The following is a 16,558-nucleotide window of genomic DNA, read 5'->3' as shown; positions in this document are numbered from 1 at the left end:
CACACATTACTAGTGAAATCCCTCAATTTATGGACCAGCTCAAGAGGAGTCACCCATTGAGGAATTCCTCCTGCACCAGGCCGTGTTCTAATGATAAAACTCTGATTCTTCTTCTTCTTTCTTTCTTTTTTTGTTGCTCGACCTTTTGATGTCCTTTCTTCTGACCTCTGGATTTAGCATGTAGACTGGGATTAGAGACAAAAAGCAGACTTTACCACAGGTAATTCCACAATAACTCAGCGGGGCTTTTAGCAAACGTGTTTTTGTTTTCACGTTTCCTATACTCGTAATTTTTTGCATTTTTGTCTCAAAGATATTTAATTCATGAGCGTATCTGTCTGGCTTTGAACTGATTCGTTCATCGGTCATATTTCTTGTAACTTAACTGTCCAAAATGTCTTCTAAAAAAAAAAAATAATTAAATAATAAAACCATCAACCTTTTGGGAACCCATACCGTTAGTGGCCGGCTTTCTTTGGAAAAACACCTGTGGGGGAAACACTTTGTGATTTACACCAACGCATAAAATCCCAACAGGACAAATTCTGGGTCAAGCGCCCGCCTGCCCCTCTTTTCGCTCCCTGTCAGTCTCAGGTGAGCGAGAAAGAGTTGACTGGCAAGTAACGGGTTAGTGTCTGGTCTCCCCCCTACACCTCCTCGTCTCATCCCCCCCTCTTCTTCATCCCGGAGGGATATATATTGGAGTTCGTGACTCGTCTTCATCTAAGGCATCACTTCTAGACGGACGCACGCAGACGTCTCTGGTTCATTTCGAGGGATTGAACTTGACGAAGACCAGACCGTGACCATGAAACCCTTTCTAAAAGTTCTCGTGATTCTGTTCTGCGTCGGCAAGGTAGAAGGCCGCTGGCTGAGGTCTCTGATTGGTAAGTAGGGACGTCGTGACCCATCGATTTAGGGATAGCACAAATAAGTTAGGAAGCGTGCTGTTAAAAGGTCGATGAATTTGTCTTTTCCAGGCCAAAAGCAGAAACCCGTGTCGCCTTCAGACGAGGACAGAAGCAGCGAATTTTTAACAACAGAAGAAATCCAAAGGGAAGCCTCCGGAGACGAGCCAGTCCCGTTCCGGACGCGGCGCTCCGCTCCCGACTCCCAGTGCGGCCTCCGCTCCGTCTTGCTGCAGGTGCAGGATCTGGGGCTGGGCTACGACTCGGACGAGACGGTCTTGTTCAAGTACTGCGGGGGGTCTTGCCCCCGTGCCCGCTCCAACTATGACCTCACACTGAGCAACCTGCTGCTCAGCGGGCGGCTCCCGCAGCCGGCCCCCGGAGAGCCGTGGCACAGCGTGCCGTGCTGCAGGCCCACTCACTACGAGGACATGGCCTTCCTCGACAACTCGCACCGCTGGCACAAGGTGGAGAAACTCTCCGCTGCCGCTTGCAGCTGTGCAGATTAAAAATGGCCCGGATCGAGGGGAATAAGGAAGGGGCAGGTGGGAGAGAGCTGAAGATATTCGGAGAGGACGATTTGACTTACTCCAAAATGAAAACAAATAACTCTTTTTTTTTTCTCCGAAAAGAGCCTTCATAAGCAGATTCTAATGTTTGACTCAGATTTCTGTGTTTTATCCATAAAAGACAGGAGGGATATGATTTAGATTTCCAGGAAGCGTTGCTTTATGAGTTTGTTATTTTGAATTAAGGTAAAAAAAAAAATGGAACCAATGCTTTAACTTGAATTACAAAATTGTAAATAAGCTAATATCTATTTATTATAAAAAAAAAAAAACGTGAAATTTTTTTTTAGCTCTTTAGAAATGTTTCCCAATTTACAAACGATGCTGAATTAAGCTCCAAAACTGTTCAGCTACATAAAGTGTACATATGTGAAAACTAAAGATATTTATTTATTTAATGTTTGTTTGTTTTTTTTGTAGATCAGATTAATTTATTTTGTAATGGAGTCACGTTTAATTAAAATTGACTTTTTTTCATTTTTTTCAGTTAATGTAAAAATGCATTAAACATGATGTGGTTTCATTTATGCTCTGTGTGTTGTGTTTTCCATCAAATAATGCTTTTTCTGAGCATTTTCAGCTGACATTAACAGATACAATTTTTTTTGTATTGGGTCAAAATCCACTATCCTGATGCTGACTGCATCAACATGTGTTAAATAAGCTGCATTTTTAAAATATACATAATGTAATACGTTACATCGGTTAAATATTTTCTTTTTGTTTAGTGGGTATAATTCTTGAAATCTGCATTTCATTTTGTAGTAATCTGTTGACATTGCAGAGTTTCAGTCTCTTTGAAAAAAATTGCATGCATATGGAGAGTCTTTTCAGTTATAATATTAAAAAATTATTGAAATTATTTTCTCTACTATTATCAACTTAGAGAAATGCAGGGTTTTTCTTTTCAAACTCCACAGTGAGTCAAGAAGTCTGCAAGGTTTTATTCTATTATCATGTATATCACGATAATGTGTATCAGGTTAGATATAGTAAAAATACATAGTTAAAAAAAATAGGGGGGCAGTCCGGGTATAGAAAATCTTCAATTCAGTTTGTTACATTATTGTATTAACATTAAACTTTTTTAATCAAATATTGTGGTTGATGAAAAATTTATATTCAAAACAGGTGAAACAATATATTTTCCATTTTTCCAGTGTCTTGTTTCTACCGTTTTGACGACTTCACCTTCACTGTCAAGCAAACCCGGATAAAAGCAAATAACCCCAAAAACAAGAGTGATATGTGATTTATTTCCTTTGATTAAGTATTTTATCAGTTCTAGCTCAGCTCCTTGTTTGGTTAATATTTACATCTCTGACTGACCAATGAAACAGAGACCATTATCAGATTATATAAAAGAAAAATGTTGGTATTTTGTTTTAATGACACTTCAAAGGTTCAAATGTTTCATGTCTGACAGGATTACTACAGGAAAAAATCCCATATTTTCTTAATTTAGAGCAAATTCCAGCCGAAAAGCCCTGCGCTTACAGATGGTGAATATCAGAAAATAAGGAAATTTCTTTAGTTCATGTTACAATATTTTACGTCTCCAACAGAGGAATTAAAGTCCATTCAGCCACTCTGACTGACCGGGGTATCGTCCTGAGGCTCCTCTGGCTCCTCTGGCTGTGCCCCCCACACCTGAACGCGGCCCTCCATGGCTGTGAGGAGGCAGGTCTCTGTGGGGTGGAAAGACAGCGACTGGACGACTGCTTTTCCCACTGGCAGCTTTAACGACAACGATCCCTGCGGTTCCAGACAGATACAAGACACGTTTGGTCAGATTTCAATCTTAAAAGATCATATTAAAGTTTTTAAAATGAAAACATTCAAGAGGATAGTGAAGCCGTTTAGCTTCCCGCTTACTTCCACCAGATCCCAGCAGTAGACGTGTCCGTCCTCTGAGCAGCTCAACACGTGGGTGTCTTTACTGGACAGGCAGCAGTCCAACTTGTAGCCCTTCATCTTGTGTCCAGTGTATCTACACGAGTCCACATCACCAGACACAATACTGGTGTCAAAGCAAATCATTTACCTAAAACAATTTACACCGGCTAAATCTACCCTCTTTTTTAAGTAAAAATAAACAAGTTTTATTGACTTAGGTTATTTTTAACTGTTCAAATTACATCTAATATATTTAATGTGTTGTTCTAACACAAAAAAACGATAAACAAATAGATATTTTTTTGTGCATTACAGAGGTTGAACTCATATTTTAATATTTTAGGATATTAACTCTGGAAGCCAGTCTGATAGAAAATGTGAACTTGATATATCTAACATTTTAAAACTTATCAGTAAAATGTGAACTTATATTGAGAGTTACATTTGGTGGAAAAAGCGGGATGCTTGCACCAACCCAACAGGTGGCAGAAAAATGTTTGACCCAAGTCATAAAGTTCAAAGGCAACGCCAAAAAAGACTGAGGAAATGAATGAAAACTAACCGTAGCAGTTTTATAGCATTTTTTTTTCTTGTTTTGCTTTTTCTGATAGGAAATATTAAGATATGATGAGACCACAAATTTTAAATATATAAGCACTCACTCTCCCAACATTTCCCCAGTGCTCTTGTCCAGAAGTCTCACTTTTGAGTCCAAGCTGGAGCTCAGGGTGCACTGCCCGTCCTGACTGAAACACACGCACGTAATGGGACCTGGAACACACAGACATACACAGTAATAAACAACTTTCGGTTTTTATTTCCCCCGCTCAAAAAGAATTTCACCAAAACATTGAAATGAAGTTGCTGACTGCTGATGAGGTCAACGTGAAGCTGTCCCATCCTCAGGTCGTAACGCCTCACTCTGCCGTCCACCGACCTAAACGCAAGAAACGGCAAACTCTGTCACTGAACGCCATCAGGACTCTAGGAGGGGAATGGCTTCTTTGTGATAAATGTAGTAATTCATTTCTGATCTGCTGACCCAGTGAGCAGCTCATGTTGTGAAACTTTAAGGCTGCTTATGCTGTCGCGAGCCTCATCTAGAACCTGGATGGGCTCGTTTCTTCTGGATTTCGTGTCCCAGCATCTCACTGTGCCGTCTATGGAGCCTGGATGATGGGGAAGGACAAAAAAACCAAAAAAAACTCCCCATAAAAATCAGAAATAAAAGCTACATGAAAAGAGTACTGAAACACTACATAAAATTAAAGTAAAAAAAAAAAGAAAAAAAAAAAAGAGAACTCACATATGCAGAAAATTACATTTAAAAAAATGCAATTGCATAAATGAAAAATAAACACCAGAAATGTAAAACCTTCCAACTCGTGACCCAGCAGTAGCACAAAATAGCTTTATTCCAGAGTACATAGTGGACATTTTCCACAATCGATGACTCACCAGATAAAATGACCGTTGCCTCCTCATTAAACTGCACACAGTTAACTTTCTTCAAAGAGAGAATTAAAAAAAAATTGTATCAATGATGGATCAAAATATGGAGGATCATGTAGGATTTACAGTCCTGTTTACATTTTTAATACAATAAGTTATTTTAACTCACCCCAGCGTGTCCTCTGAGCTTGCGTGTGACCTGACCCGTTGCAACGTCCCACAGAATCACAGTTTTGTCCGAGCTGCAGGAGCAAAGCTGACTGTTGTCATAGGAACTGTCAAAACAGGAGGCGAGAAGAAACATACCTGTTATTTTCTGCATAGGGAGAGTGTGCTGAATGTCGGATGTTTTGGTTGAATTGGACAATTTGCCCTAAAATCATCATGATTAAAGACAGCGTCACCTATTGCATCTTTGTCTTAATACTTCCCGCATTTTTGGTATTCACTCTTTATATTTTCTGAATCCCATCCTGTGCACAAATAATTACTTCTGAAAACCGAAGCAAACTCCCTCACCCATCGGCGTCCAGAACCTCATATCCATGACCACTGTAGGTCTTCAGCAGCGTCCCTCGGCCAACGCTCCACAGCTTTAGGGATTTGTCACTGCCGCAAGACAACAGGTAGTTTCCATCCACTGGCAGAACGTACAGCGAACAAGAGAAAGAGGGACATGAGCATCTTGTTATACACTGCTGTGTTTTCTTATGCTCCTGTCTAAATTCTGAAATATAAACAGTATTGTCTTTCCGGTTCTAGTGGTTTTTATATGACAGTGTTCAGACAGGAAGGCAGGTTACTTGGGGTGGGAGGAAGTGGGACTCAAACCTGTGACAGTCCGTCGAGGACTAAAGGGTCTCTGGGTCGCACGATTTAGCCCTGCGTCACCATAATATTGTTTCTAAATTATCTAAAACAGTATGTGAGGGAAATATGCTATCTGTACTCCTCTCGTTTGCTAATTCCAATCTGCCTGTTGTATTAATCCAGGTTTGTATGACTGACATAAAACTGATTTATTGTGATTTCTGCCGCTTATTGATTCCATCCACACCTTCTGAAACTAGTAATACAAAAGGAGCAGGCTACGAAAGGAAGGTGAAAAAAGCAGCAAATGTCTAAAAACAACTGTAAAAAGCTAGGATTATGACTGTACCATTGAAGCGAACGGCTCTGACAGCTCCTTGTTGACAGTTAATGGTCCTCAGAAGATGCTGAGGAAGCTGAGGAGGCTGAGGTTTGGGTTGAGGAAACGCCATTAGTTACAGGACCTGTGAAGTGAAGCATGTCGGGCAAACACTTAAACACAAAATACCTCAAGCGCTTATTACATGTTCAGTATTTTACTTTACGTAAGAATAAATGTTCCTTTTTTTTCTAAATTAATGTTGATGGAGCTTTAAGTCCTGAGCAAGTTTCTTTTAATTTGTAGCGAAAAATATGACCTGGTACAATATTGATATACATTTACTTCATAAGTCAAAAGTAACTTTTTGAGCTTACCTACTGGAGATTTTTTAACCAGGTAGTGTTTCGGGAAAAGACATTTTCTATATTTGCTTAAAGCAGTTGAAAAAGGTAAATTAATCCGCAGCTTTGTACACCATCAACAGTAGTTTTTCTTATTTCACTCGCTATTACTAGCACGAGCAGAGTACGCGGAAGCAATACACGCTGGGGTTCAACAGCACTTTCAAAATAAATGTTCAAAAACTGTTTTCCTCCGTTCTCCCATAAGCTGTCAAAAGCTTTTATATTGAAAGTAACCGGAAACAATCCCTGTTCTCTTTTCCCCTACCCGAGAAGGCAATCAGCTGTGGGTCGCTAAGCGGACTTTTAAATATACTTCCCGTTACTTCCATATAGGATAAAGTTATAACTAAACATGTCTACTAACAGTATGACGGACCCGAGGAGACAAAATAAGATTTTAAGGTGAGTTTTGTGTCTGTTAATTTAAAAAAAGCAAGCCAAGCTGAATGAATTAGCTGACCAACAACAGCTAGCTAGTGCTAACCCAGTCACTCGTGAAGACTTTACTGTGGGATTAGTACTAGTTAGGTGATTAGAAGCCATAAAGCCTACAGTTATTATAACAGCACAATGTTATAATACCTGGCTTTAAACTCCAATTATCTATTGGAGTTTAAAGCCAGGTGGCATTTACACAAGATATTATTGTCAGTGTGTACCTAAACTTTGTCACAATTTAAATTTAACTGGTTTGAGTTGCCTTTAGTTGTACCAACTCTTCTCCGGTATTTTTTAAAGAAGTTCTTGGAGCAGTTTAAGCATTTATTTGTATTTTTTATATGTTAGAAGACTATCCACAAGAGGGCAGTGTAGCTGCTTGTGGTAAGAAATTGTTACATACCTTTTAATGGGCTCTTTGCACCTCAGCTTCCGCGTTCGGGGTAAAGCGGCTCGATTGTTTCCGATCCAATACAAATATCATTTACATCAGGTGCTTGCAGGGCTTGGCCAAGGTTTGTACATTGATCCGAAGCCCCAACCAGTCAGCTGGAGAAAGGTTTTAAGATGTTCGCCTCGTTATACATTCACTGACACGAAGGTGAGTTTTACTTAAACTTTGTGGCTAACATTAACGTTAGCTTATGCTAGTAGGCAATATTCTCGGACATTGTTCTTGTAAAATGTGCTATTTAAGTATCTAAACATTCTAACGGACAATGTATTTATCTTATTTTCAAGTATATTATGTGTGTTTATTGTCGTTAGTGTCACAGACTAACGGGGAGGTTCCGGTTCGGGCTTTTTACTTCCGAGCTCAACAAGCCTGATAGCTTGACAGTAGCGCAGCTCTGGTGTCAGAGATCTGGTTCAGCTGTTCAGGTTCAAAGTTGCTGCTTTTAGAAAAATATGACCGTGTTGCTTCATGTCTCCGTGTTATTTCGTTTTATTACCTTTGCATGTGTCTTGTTCAGAGCTCAGATAGGACGGTGTTTACAGCAGTATGTACAGGCGGATCAGTTGCTCGGCTGTCTGGCTCTGGTCTGCTCTCTCGTTCCCATAAACTCTTTCAGGCTGAATATAGAAGTGATTCCATGGAAATAACTCAGGGAGGCTCCTTTATTTACCATCCGTATCCCTGGTAGTTTTAGGCTGATCCGGAGTGAAGTGAAGGCTGCAAACTTTGCTGTGCGGCGTTAGCTGGTAGCGACAGATATTTACAAGCCATCTTCTTAATTCAGAATCGCTTGGAAATTAACGAAAACTTAAAAGCCCATTATATTAGGAAGACAACAATGTTAATAGTATTGTTTTTTTGCATCTGAAATACGACTTAGTCTTTTCTACCAGTCATGGTAACTGAAAGCGGAAAAAAGTGAGCCGCATTAGCCCCTGGAGATGTGACGTCAACGCCTTAGGTGCAAAGAGCCCATTGTCAAGCAAACGTGAAAATTGTATTATTTGTTCCTGACACACCAGACGGTCAGATGTATTACAAAGGCATGGTAAAAGTCTATTATGTCTATTACGGTCTCATTTTCTTCTTATTTTGGTTAATAAACGGTTTTGTTGTTGCAGATACAAGCCCCCTAGCACAGAGACCAACCCCACACTAGAGGACCCCACTCCTGACTACATGAACCTGCTCGGCATGATCTTCAGCATGTGTGGGCTAATGCTTAAGGTAAAAAAAAATAATAAAAAGTAAAAATAACTGTGCACATTTTCACAGTTAGATCTGCATCAATCAGAGTTTTGTGGCTGATCTCTGAAGCCGAAATCTACTTAAAATGATCCAGATTACTTTCTAAAAAAATAAAATCAACAATAGCCAAGAAAAGTCTTTCCCAGCTTTTTTGCCATAGGTCAACTTTCACCGATGTTTGTGAGAGAAATCTCATTGTTTTGAAAAATCTTGAGTAAAATTCTTATTTACAAAGACAAAGTGTGTCCTAGTAACTCTAAAAGCAATCTTTGCACATTTTCTAAGGATAGTAGAGTTATATCTTAGCTCTAAAGTGTCCAAAAAGGCTGCCTGCATTTCTCTATAATTCCCAACAGATGGAGATGGTCATGGGTCAGGGCCAGTGGACCGGAAACTGGCTTTCTCCTGGCCATCATAGAGTTTATCGTTGCGTCTTTATTCACAGCTACACAGTTGCATTTCCCGTTTCTATTGTTCCGAGTCTCAGTGGGTGTTGATCTGCGCCCGCTCGAAGCCTGCTACCCTTCACTGATAGACATGAAGGGTAGACCTTGGTCTATCCCAGTTGTTCCATTTAGAAGATTAAAGGTAAACTCACCTTTTAAATAAAGGGATGAAGGGCAGCTGCTGACCTTCAACACAAGGGACACCATTAGCTACCCGCAGCCTGTGGTAAACTGGTGCGGACAGTTCAGTGATGCAAATTTAGTTTGATTAACTTATTTATCTCCGGTAATATTTTCTTTTTTTCATAAATGAGATTAAATTCAGTTTATTCATATAGGATTTGCAACAAATTTCGCCCATTGAACCAAACAGAACTATCCTGTTTATGGACATTTCTGTCCAGTCAGTTCAAAGTCAAATGCATGTATTCCAATTTGATTTACTCCCTTGTGAAGTCGTTTATTGTAACTGATTTAAAATCAACAAAAACGCTCTTATTTTCTTTTAAAATGAAAAAACGTTTGTGTGTTTCAGCTGAAGTGGTGTGCCTGGATCGCCGTCTACTGCTCCTTCATCAGCTTTGCAAACTCCAGAAGTTCAGAAGACACCAAACAGATGATGAGCAGCTTTATGTGAGTGCTTCAACTTTATTTTTCTGTATTATATTGATTTATATATGCAGTGCTTATGCCAATTAGACTGAGATCTTAAACTGTTAAGCTTGTGCTAGGCGTAAGAGCCCATAATAAGTTTAAAGTTGGTGCTGCAGAATGATTAGCTCAGCAGAAAACTGCTAATCGAGGAACTTGAGTAAAAGTTGGTTCAGAGCCAGTTTTGGGACGTTGGCCCAAAGCCAAGATATAATTAAAGTATCTCAGGTGTCATTAAGCAAAGGTAAAGGACCTGAACAGGGTAAACGTGCTGTGGAGGGTGACTGTCACCGAGGTTAATAGGGTGAAATTTGGTGTTATGGCCAAGATAGATCAATGAAAAATACAATATGGTATGGGGGGAGTACATTGCTGCCAAAAAACACAGACATTCTAGATTAATTGTACATGTTTATAAGAAAAATCTTGAATTTTTTTTTTATTTATGATGTTAAACTTAAGATGTATTTGCATTGTAAATTAGAAAATTTGTTTGGGGAAATTTAAAAAAAAAATTTATTTACAAAAAAATTCATTATTCTATCAGTTGTAAATGTGCAAGAAAAAAAATTATATAATTAAAGATGTAAATTTAGAATAACAGGATATTTTAAGATTAGAATATCCTATGACATTGCAAAGTAAAAAATCTGTAAAAAAAAAAAAAAAAAAAAAAATATATATAAAAAAAATATATATATATATATTACGGAGCCCCCCAGGGGACATGGGGAATTTTTTTTCTTTTGCGTTCCCTCGCAAAACTTTTGCGTTCCCTCGCAAAAGGTTTTGCGTTCCCTCGCAAAACTTTTGCGTTCCCTCGCAATAATCTACTGATCAGTTCATGCGGCATAATTGATATTATAAGCCTTTTTTACGGTGGAAGCCGTACTTTCTGCTTTAATACAAGCTTATAAGGTTTTCCCATGGACTATTGAGTTATTATCGCGGGGTAATAAGTCATCTGATTGTGTCTCTGTTGTGTCCGTGTCTGAATGGAGGGCTGCTTTCTGTGCCGTTCCATCTGAGCCTTAACAGACATAAACATGCAGTAAATAAATCGATTTTCAATCAGTTTTTTGCACCAAAGCGTTAATAATAATAAACACGTTTTCACTGAGGCTCTATAAGAGCAATATGAATGAAATAAGTAATTATTGATATGACAGGAGCAGCGGCTTTGACACCTGGTGGTGGGCGTGTCGATGTGGGAGTGACTGTCATGAAGTATGAATGGGAAGGTGACGCTGCTGGCTCGGTGTGTGAGGCAGCGGGTGAGCTGGGTGGGTCAGTCCTCGCAAAGTTTGGAGCATAATAAAAATTTAAAAAATCGATAATTGTGACAGAACAAAGAAGAGGTTAGGAGTTGATTGATACACGGACAGATGAGATTCCCCGAGTTAATCCAGTGCGGCCGTCTACCACCATTAGTTTGCTGTGTTTTATAATAATAAAACGTGTTTATTATTATTAACGCTTTGGTGCAAAAAACTGATTGAAAATCGATTTATTTACTGCATGTTTATGTCTGTTAAGGCTCAGATGGAACGGCACAGAAAGCAGCCCTCCATTCAGACACGAACACAACAGAGACACAATCAGATGACTTATTACCCCACGATAATAACTCAATAGTCCATGGGAAAACCTTATAAGCTTGTATTAAAGCAGAAAGTACGGCTTCCACCGTAAAAAAGGCTTATAATATCAATTATGCCGCATGAACTGATCAGTAGATTATTGCGAGGGAACGCAAAAGTTTTGCGAGGGAACGCAAAAGTTTTGCGAGGGAACGCAAAAGTATTGCGAGGGAACGCAAAACCTTTTGCGAGGGAATGCAAAAGTTTTGCGAGGGAACGCAAAAGTTTTGCGAGGGAACGCAAAAGAAAAAAAATTCCCCATGTCCCCTGGGGGGCTCCGTACTATATATATATATATATATATATATATATATATATATATATATATATATATATATATATATATATATATATTTTTTTTTTTTTTTGACCACAGGCACAGTGGTGCCTGTGGTCATCGGGGCCCTCGGGGCAGTCACCCCCAAACTGGAGCAGTGGCTCAAACAGATCCCAGGAACAACATCAGACATCTCAGTCCAGAAATGTGCAGTTCTAGGCACAGCCAAGATACTGCGCAGAACCCTCAAGCTCCCAGGCCTCTGGTAGAGGACCCGAGCTCAGAGGATGAAAGAGAGAGACCACCCGCGGAGGGTGAGAAAGGAATATATATAACAGGACAAAAAAAACCCTGTTTTGCGATGTGGACTGCATCCAGTTTGCACCTAGGAAATGTCTTACTGACGCAAGAAAAGTGCCTGAATGCATCACTTAAGCCCAGTTCACACTACGCGATTTTAGAACTGTTGTGAATGTTGTGAATGTCTGACTTTATAATCTCTAATAATCCCTAATCTTCATTTTATATATAAAAAGTAGTTTTTCAATAAAAATCACTCAGATATGTATATTGAGAACTTTATAAAACAACAATAATAAGAGGCTCCAAGGAAACAGTTATTTCCTGCATTTTGTTTTCTGTTTAAAAATAAGTGTAGACAAAAACTATTTACCAAATTTTGAAGAAGAGTTTTTATATGCTGATCAAGATAAAGTTGGCAGTGGGCTCTTTCAAAAGGGCACTAGTTCCTGTTTGTTTGTATGAAGGGCTAGCAGACAAGACTAGTGGTCATAATGTTATTCCTGATCTGTGTATTAAAGTAGATTAGATAAACATAATTGTTTCTGAATTTCTGTTGAACTTTATAACAAGCTTGCACATTTAACATCCAATGTTTTGTGTTTCTTAGGTTGTCTATCTCAGCCGTAGTGATGTCATACCTCCAGAACCCACAGCCAATGTCTCCACCATGGTAACCAAGGGCCAATCACAGAAGAAAGCAGAAGCTGGCCACAACTGCCTCCATATCCCTGCAAAAAATAAATGGAGACGTCTATTAGCAACAACAGAAGAAGAAAAAAAATCATACAGGATTAAAACATGACTCTTTGGTTGCTGATGAAATCTTGAAATATTAAAATTTTTGCATACTTTTCTGAATAAAGCGGTCTGGTTATTTACAAAAAGCCGCTGTCCAGTATGTGTCTAAAAAGTGTGACGAGGGATTTTGGGATGGCTAAGAAACAAACTTTCTTCTATACACGTTTTAACCCTTGTATGTAGAAATGGGGTCCAACTGACCCCACACACGTAAAACTTGTATCATTTGCCATAGTCCTCTGTTTTCCTCAGGCCTCGCACACACAAGGGTTAATGCAACAATAGATTATTCTACTTCTACCATATTAATTTGCTCAGAATCACATAAATTAAAACCTACATTTCTTTTCAGTTACATCAAAATTGGCATAAACCGTTCTGACAGGATAGAAGAGTATTTTACAAAGCCGTTAATGTTCTAAAACGCTTGAAACCCTCTGAATTAAATGACCCTCACAATAAAATGTATGCTCATAAACCTTAAAAAAAGTCTTGTCTGTCGTTCTCTCGTTTCTCATTTGTTGAAGGCACTGACTGCATTAACTGCATGAGTAGCTCTGCTGATTACAGACACGAACCTGGAAGTCAGCTGGACGTGAGACTGATTTAATGCTATATAACTCACGTCCCTCCAGGGCTGGCTCCAACACAGCCTTGCCGACTGGGCACCACAGTTGCATGGCTTTCTGCCACGTTTCAGCAAGCTCCACTATATTTTCTCCTGACTCCGACTGCTAACTGACTCGTTTGTCTTTCAAGCCGTCAAACCTCACACCCTTTGCCCGTTGTGGTGATTGTTTTTCCTTCTACTCTTTGAGTTAGTGGTGCCTTTTGTTGATAACTAGGAAAGAATATTGAATCTTCTGCAGTGAGGATTTATCTCGGGGAGTTACACCCATCGATTAATCGAGATATTAATCGACGGGGTAATTTAACGTCCCTGTGTCTTTGACCGTCTTGCAATCTTAGTGCGATACTGAAAAGGTTCGAGGAAAATTTCACGGTCGGAGAGCGGTGAAGCAGGGTTGTCCAGTCATACCTTCAATTTCCGAAACCATACATGAAGTGTACGACAGGTTGGTGATAGCACAGAACAAAAAAAAAACTCATGGGGTATAAATAACCCTGCCTTCTACATGCAAAACTACACTTTAAAATGTCAAATTCATAAAAAAAAAAAAGAAATCTAAGTTAATTACAGGTCTTTAACTTTGTTGTGGCAGGACTATTTAATCTTGTATGTAGTTCTTTTTATATTATTTTTTTGCTGGACTTTTCTGCCATAGTTCGAGTCACATTCTATGACTTGAGGCGGTCGGTAAACACCCTTGCTAGCTTTCTAGCTAGCTAGCTTCTTATTTATGTAATATTTTGTCAAAATGTATCACTAGTTGAATGAATGACGTTTGTATTTGCCACTAGCTTTCTTCTGTTGCCAACTCTGCCAGCAGAATTACTATCATTCCCTTTGTTTAAAGGTCTTTTTTTGTTTTGTTTTGTTTTGTTTGTTTTTTGCCCTAAATTTCATTCAAGCTGGGTCTAAAAACATCTTAAATTTGACTTAATGAAACCTGCAAATACCCTGTCATAGGACTCTGACTGTAGGTCATAGGTTCAGTGTGGTGGACTGAATCTGATCATAATGTCCCAAACGCCGAAGAAAATTTGAGAGAAGACTGCTGGGCAAGAGACCTCTAGATGTCATCATAACATAATAAATTATTTAGCTCTCAATTCAACTTCTAACAACTTTATTTGTCCCAGTGGGCCAATTTATCTGTAGCCTTGTAATCAATGCATTCACCTATTTACTAGCCAAAACCAGTCACAACTCCCTAAAAAATGGAACATAGTTCCATATTACTAAAATATAATAAAATACACCAGCACTTGCATGTCCGCTGAGGGAAAGCTGAATTCAGGTTTTTAGGTATCTTGGCTGATTTTTGCAGTTTTCTCTAGAAGGATTGTAACATTCCCACAACATCAATGTTTTCATATAACCAAACTAAAGACAACAGGTTGGAAACAGTTGCTGTGGCTTTCATAATAAATGTTTTATTTGGTTGAAATTGGGAATACTCACGTTTCCTGTTAGACTGATTTCATATCAATGAGACATAATATATGAAACCTCCACTTCCTTGGAGAACAAAGACTGAACTGATTTAGAAAGTAAATGTTGCGATATTATAAGTTATACAAAAACAAACATGGGGAAAACAGCTGACTGAACGCTGCTCTGAATCCGGGCCGTCGAGGACTTTGGCTCCTACTCGCCTTGTTACTTAAATAAATGCAGTCTTTTATTGTTATCGTTATGTCTTAGCTTTTATTTTAATTAAATTAGCATTTTTTTCTATCAGCTTAGCTTGAATAAAAACTATTTGATATGACAGACGCTTCTCGGATAAATGGCTTTTTTTATGTCCGCTGCGTGACTGCAGTACAGTCAGGAGTCAAACAGGGCAACCTGCAGACGAGTCTCAGAAGGAGCAAAGCGAGGACTGGCTCTACAAGCTGAGATTTCCTTCAAGCCTTTGTTTGTATTCTTTGTTGAATCAGCATAACAGAACCTGATAGGAGTAGTACAGGGATGATGCTATTTCACTTTGATAATGACAAAAACAAAACAGAACATCTTTAATGTAAAAGAGAAAATTGTTTTTTTCCAAAAAATAATCACAATAAAAAAAAATACAGTAAGTGCTTGCATAAATATTCACCTCTTTCAAGTCCTCCCACAAATTCTCTATCGGACTTTGACTGGGCCACTCCAGATCGTCCACTTTGCTGTTTTCAAGTCATTTCTGTGCAGCTTTGGCTGGAAATGTTCTCCAGAGCCGCTTTTCTCTTACAGACAGAAATAAATTGTCCTCCAGAAATCACATTTCACTGCCTTCATGTTACCTTCTACCTCCACTAGCCTTCTAGAAAAAGATTCTGAGATTAATCTAAAATTTTCTAAGTTTTTTCTTGCAAATGTTTGACTTTTGGAGCTCAGACATCTCTACGTTTTTTTCTATGACATTTCTGAGATTAATCTCAAAATGTGTGAGTTTTTTTTGGAGGAAAGTTACTCCTTTTTTTTATTTTACTTTTCTGTACAATGACCCCAACATGTCATTGTATCTCTATGAGATCTGTAGCTCAGGAAGAGGTACTTCACTGTAGCACTCAGGCTCAGTTTGTGATCCTTGAAAGGTCGCAATCTTAAACTACTGCTGCAATATTTGAATCCCTTGTGTACAAGAGAAACTGCCATGTATGGCTTAAGGCTTCAATTTTACGGGGTAAGGTGTTATTGGTGGATGGGAACAGCTCTGAAAGGGAGAGAGAAGATGCTGAGTTCGGCATCTTCCATTGACAGGCTGTTGTTCATATCACACAGACTCTGCGTCCCTTTTTTTTTTTTTTTACCTTGAACACAGACTGAAAAGCATCCAAGCATTTTGAAAAGTTAATGTGCAGTTTCATGTAAGTAGTTCAGGCTACCATTTGCACCTGAGTTTACTGCTGCTTAAATAACACAAAAACAAAGAAATTCACTCGGATCTCTAATATAGTTATTCCTCAATTTTAGGCTAAAATGGGTTTAAAAATATGTGAGAATGTCCGTCTGCAATAAAAAGTTAATACAATTTAGGGCTTCTTACTGCGGGATGCTGCTTAAAGTTTCACAGTCAAAAATTAACAGCAATAATCTCATGGAGTCCAAAATTAGCTTGTCACAAGAGGAGAAAAATGGGGGTTGACTTTTCAAAGTCATAATTTCACCATGTTATACGTTAATCTATGAATGTCAGTTTTAAACTAAATATTTAGTTTAAAATCAAAATATTGTGTTTCAAGCTAAATAGCTTTAAGCTAAATATGTAGTTCTAGGCTACATATTTAGTTTAAAATTATGTAGCTTTAAGCTAGATATTTAGCTTCAAA

At 38.7% G+C, this 16,558-nt stretch overlaps 3 protein-coding genes across 4 annotated transcripts; 2 read left to right on the top strand and 1 right to left on the bottom strand.

Moving 5' to 3' along the window:
* Positions 1 to 808: 808 nt before the first annotated feature.
* On the top strand, positions 809 to 1,687 carry LOC106932756 (persephin). The gene is made up of 2 exons (XM_088009517.1): positions 809 to 887; positions 981 to 1,687. Exons 1-2 carry the CDS (start codon positions 809 to 811, stop codon positions 1,415 to 1,417), a joined length of 516 nt encoding a protein of 171 aa, XP_087865643.1. The 3' UTR covers positions 1,418 to 1,687.
* Positions 1,688 to 2,713: 1,026 nt separating this feature from the next.
* On the bottom strand, positions 2,714 to 6,488 carry wdr83 (WD repeat domain containing 83). Of its 2 annotated transcripts, none has more exons than XM_088009504.1 (10): positions 6,336 to 6,488; positions 5,985 to 6,099; positions 5,345 to 5,465; positions 4,995 to 5,100; positions 4,832 to 4,880; positions 4,416 to 4,542; positions 4,243 to 4,310; positions 4,036 to 4,144; positions 3,353 to 3,467; positions 2,714 to 3,232 (listed from the first exon to the last, which is right to left on the bottom strand). In XM_088009504.1, exons 2-10 carry the CDS (start codon positions 6,085 to 6,087, stop codon positions 3,059 to 3,061), a joined length of 972 nt encoding a protein of 323 aa, XP_087865630.1. In that variant the 5' UTR covers positions 6,088 to 6,099; positions 6,336 to 6,488; the 3' UTR covers positions 2,714 to 3,058. The 2 variants fall into 2 exon arrangements, with proteins under 2 accessions (XP_087865630.1, XP_014867100.2); XM_015011614.2 differs by having other exon boundaries at positions 6,332 to 6,487.
* Positions 6,489 to 6,602: 114 nt separating this feature from the next.
* wdr83os (WD repeat domain 83 opposite strand) lies at positions 6,603 to 12,683 on the top strand. Its single transcript, XM_015011617.2, has 4 exons — positions 6,603 to 6,763; positions 8,378 to 8,483; positions 9,486 to 9,583; positions 12,429 to 12,683. The coding sequence occupies exons 1-4, from the start codon at positions 6,714 to 6,716 to the stop codon at positions 12,493 to 12,495; spliced, it is 321 nt and encodes a 106-aa protein (XP_014867103.1). The 5' UTR covers positions 6,603 to 6,713; the 3' UTR covers positions 12,496 to 12,683.
* Positions 12,684 to 16,558: the final 3,875 nt, after the last annotated feature.

The sequence above is a fragment of the Poecilia mexicana genome, unplaced genomic scaffold (genome assembly GCF_051168715.1).
Source record: "Poecilia mexicana isolate PSO_F unplaced genomic scaffold, ASM5116871v1 scaffold_2, whole genome shotgun sequence".
NCBI lineage: Eukaryota > Metazoa > Chordata > Actinopteri > Cyprinodontiformes > Poeciliidae > Poecilia > Poecilia mexicana.
Note: the sequence above shows the minus strand (reverse complement) of the source record. Positions and strands in the feature narration are given on the sequence as shown.

Bases quoted from the DNA above. Each gene is read 5' to 3' on its own strand.
- LOC106932756 (XM_088009517.1), top strand. From the start codon at position 809: ATGAAACCCTTTCTAAAAGTTCTCGTGATTCTGTTCTGCGTCGGCAAG. The intron at 888-980 runs GTAAGTAGGGAC...TGTCTTTTCCAG, and splicing joins CTGGCTGAGGTCTCTGATTG to GCCAAAAGCAGAAACCCGTG.
- wdr83 (XM_088009504.1), bottom strand. From the start codon at position 6,087: ATGGCGTTTCCTCAACCCAAACCTCAGCCTCCTCAGCTTCCTCAGCAT. The intron at 4,881-4,994 runs GTGAGTTAAAAT...CTCTCTTTGAAG, and splicing joins AGCTCAGAGGACACGCTGGG to AAAGTTAACTGTGTGCAGTT. The intron at 3,468-4,035 runs GTGAGTGCTTAT...GGACTCGTGTAG, and splicing joins ACTGGGGAAATGTTGGGAGA to ATACACTGGACACAAGATGA.
- wdr83os (XM_015011617.2), top strand. From the start codon at position 6,714: ATGTCTACTAACAGTATGACGGACCCGAGGAGACAAAATAAGATTTTA. The intron at 6,764-8,377 runs GTGAGTTTTGTG...TTGTTGTTGCAG, and splicing joins AGACAAAATAAGATTTTAAG to ATACAAGCCCCCTAGCACAG. The intron at 8,484-9,485 runs GTAAAAAAAAAT...TGTGTGTTTCAG, and splicing joins TGTGTGGGCTAATGCTTAAG to CTGAAGTGGTGTGCCTGGAT.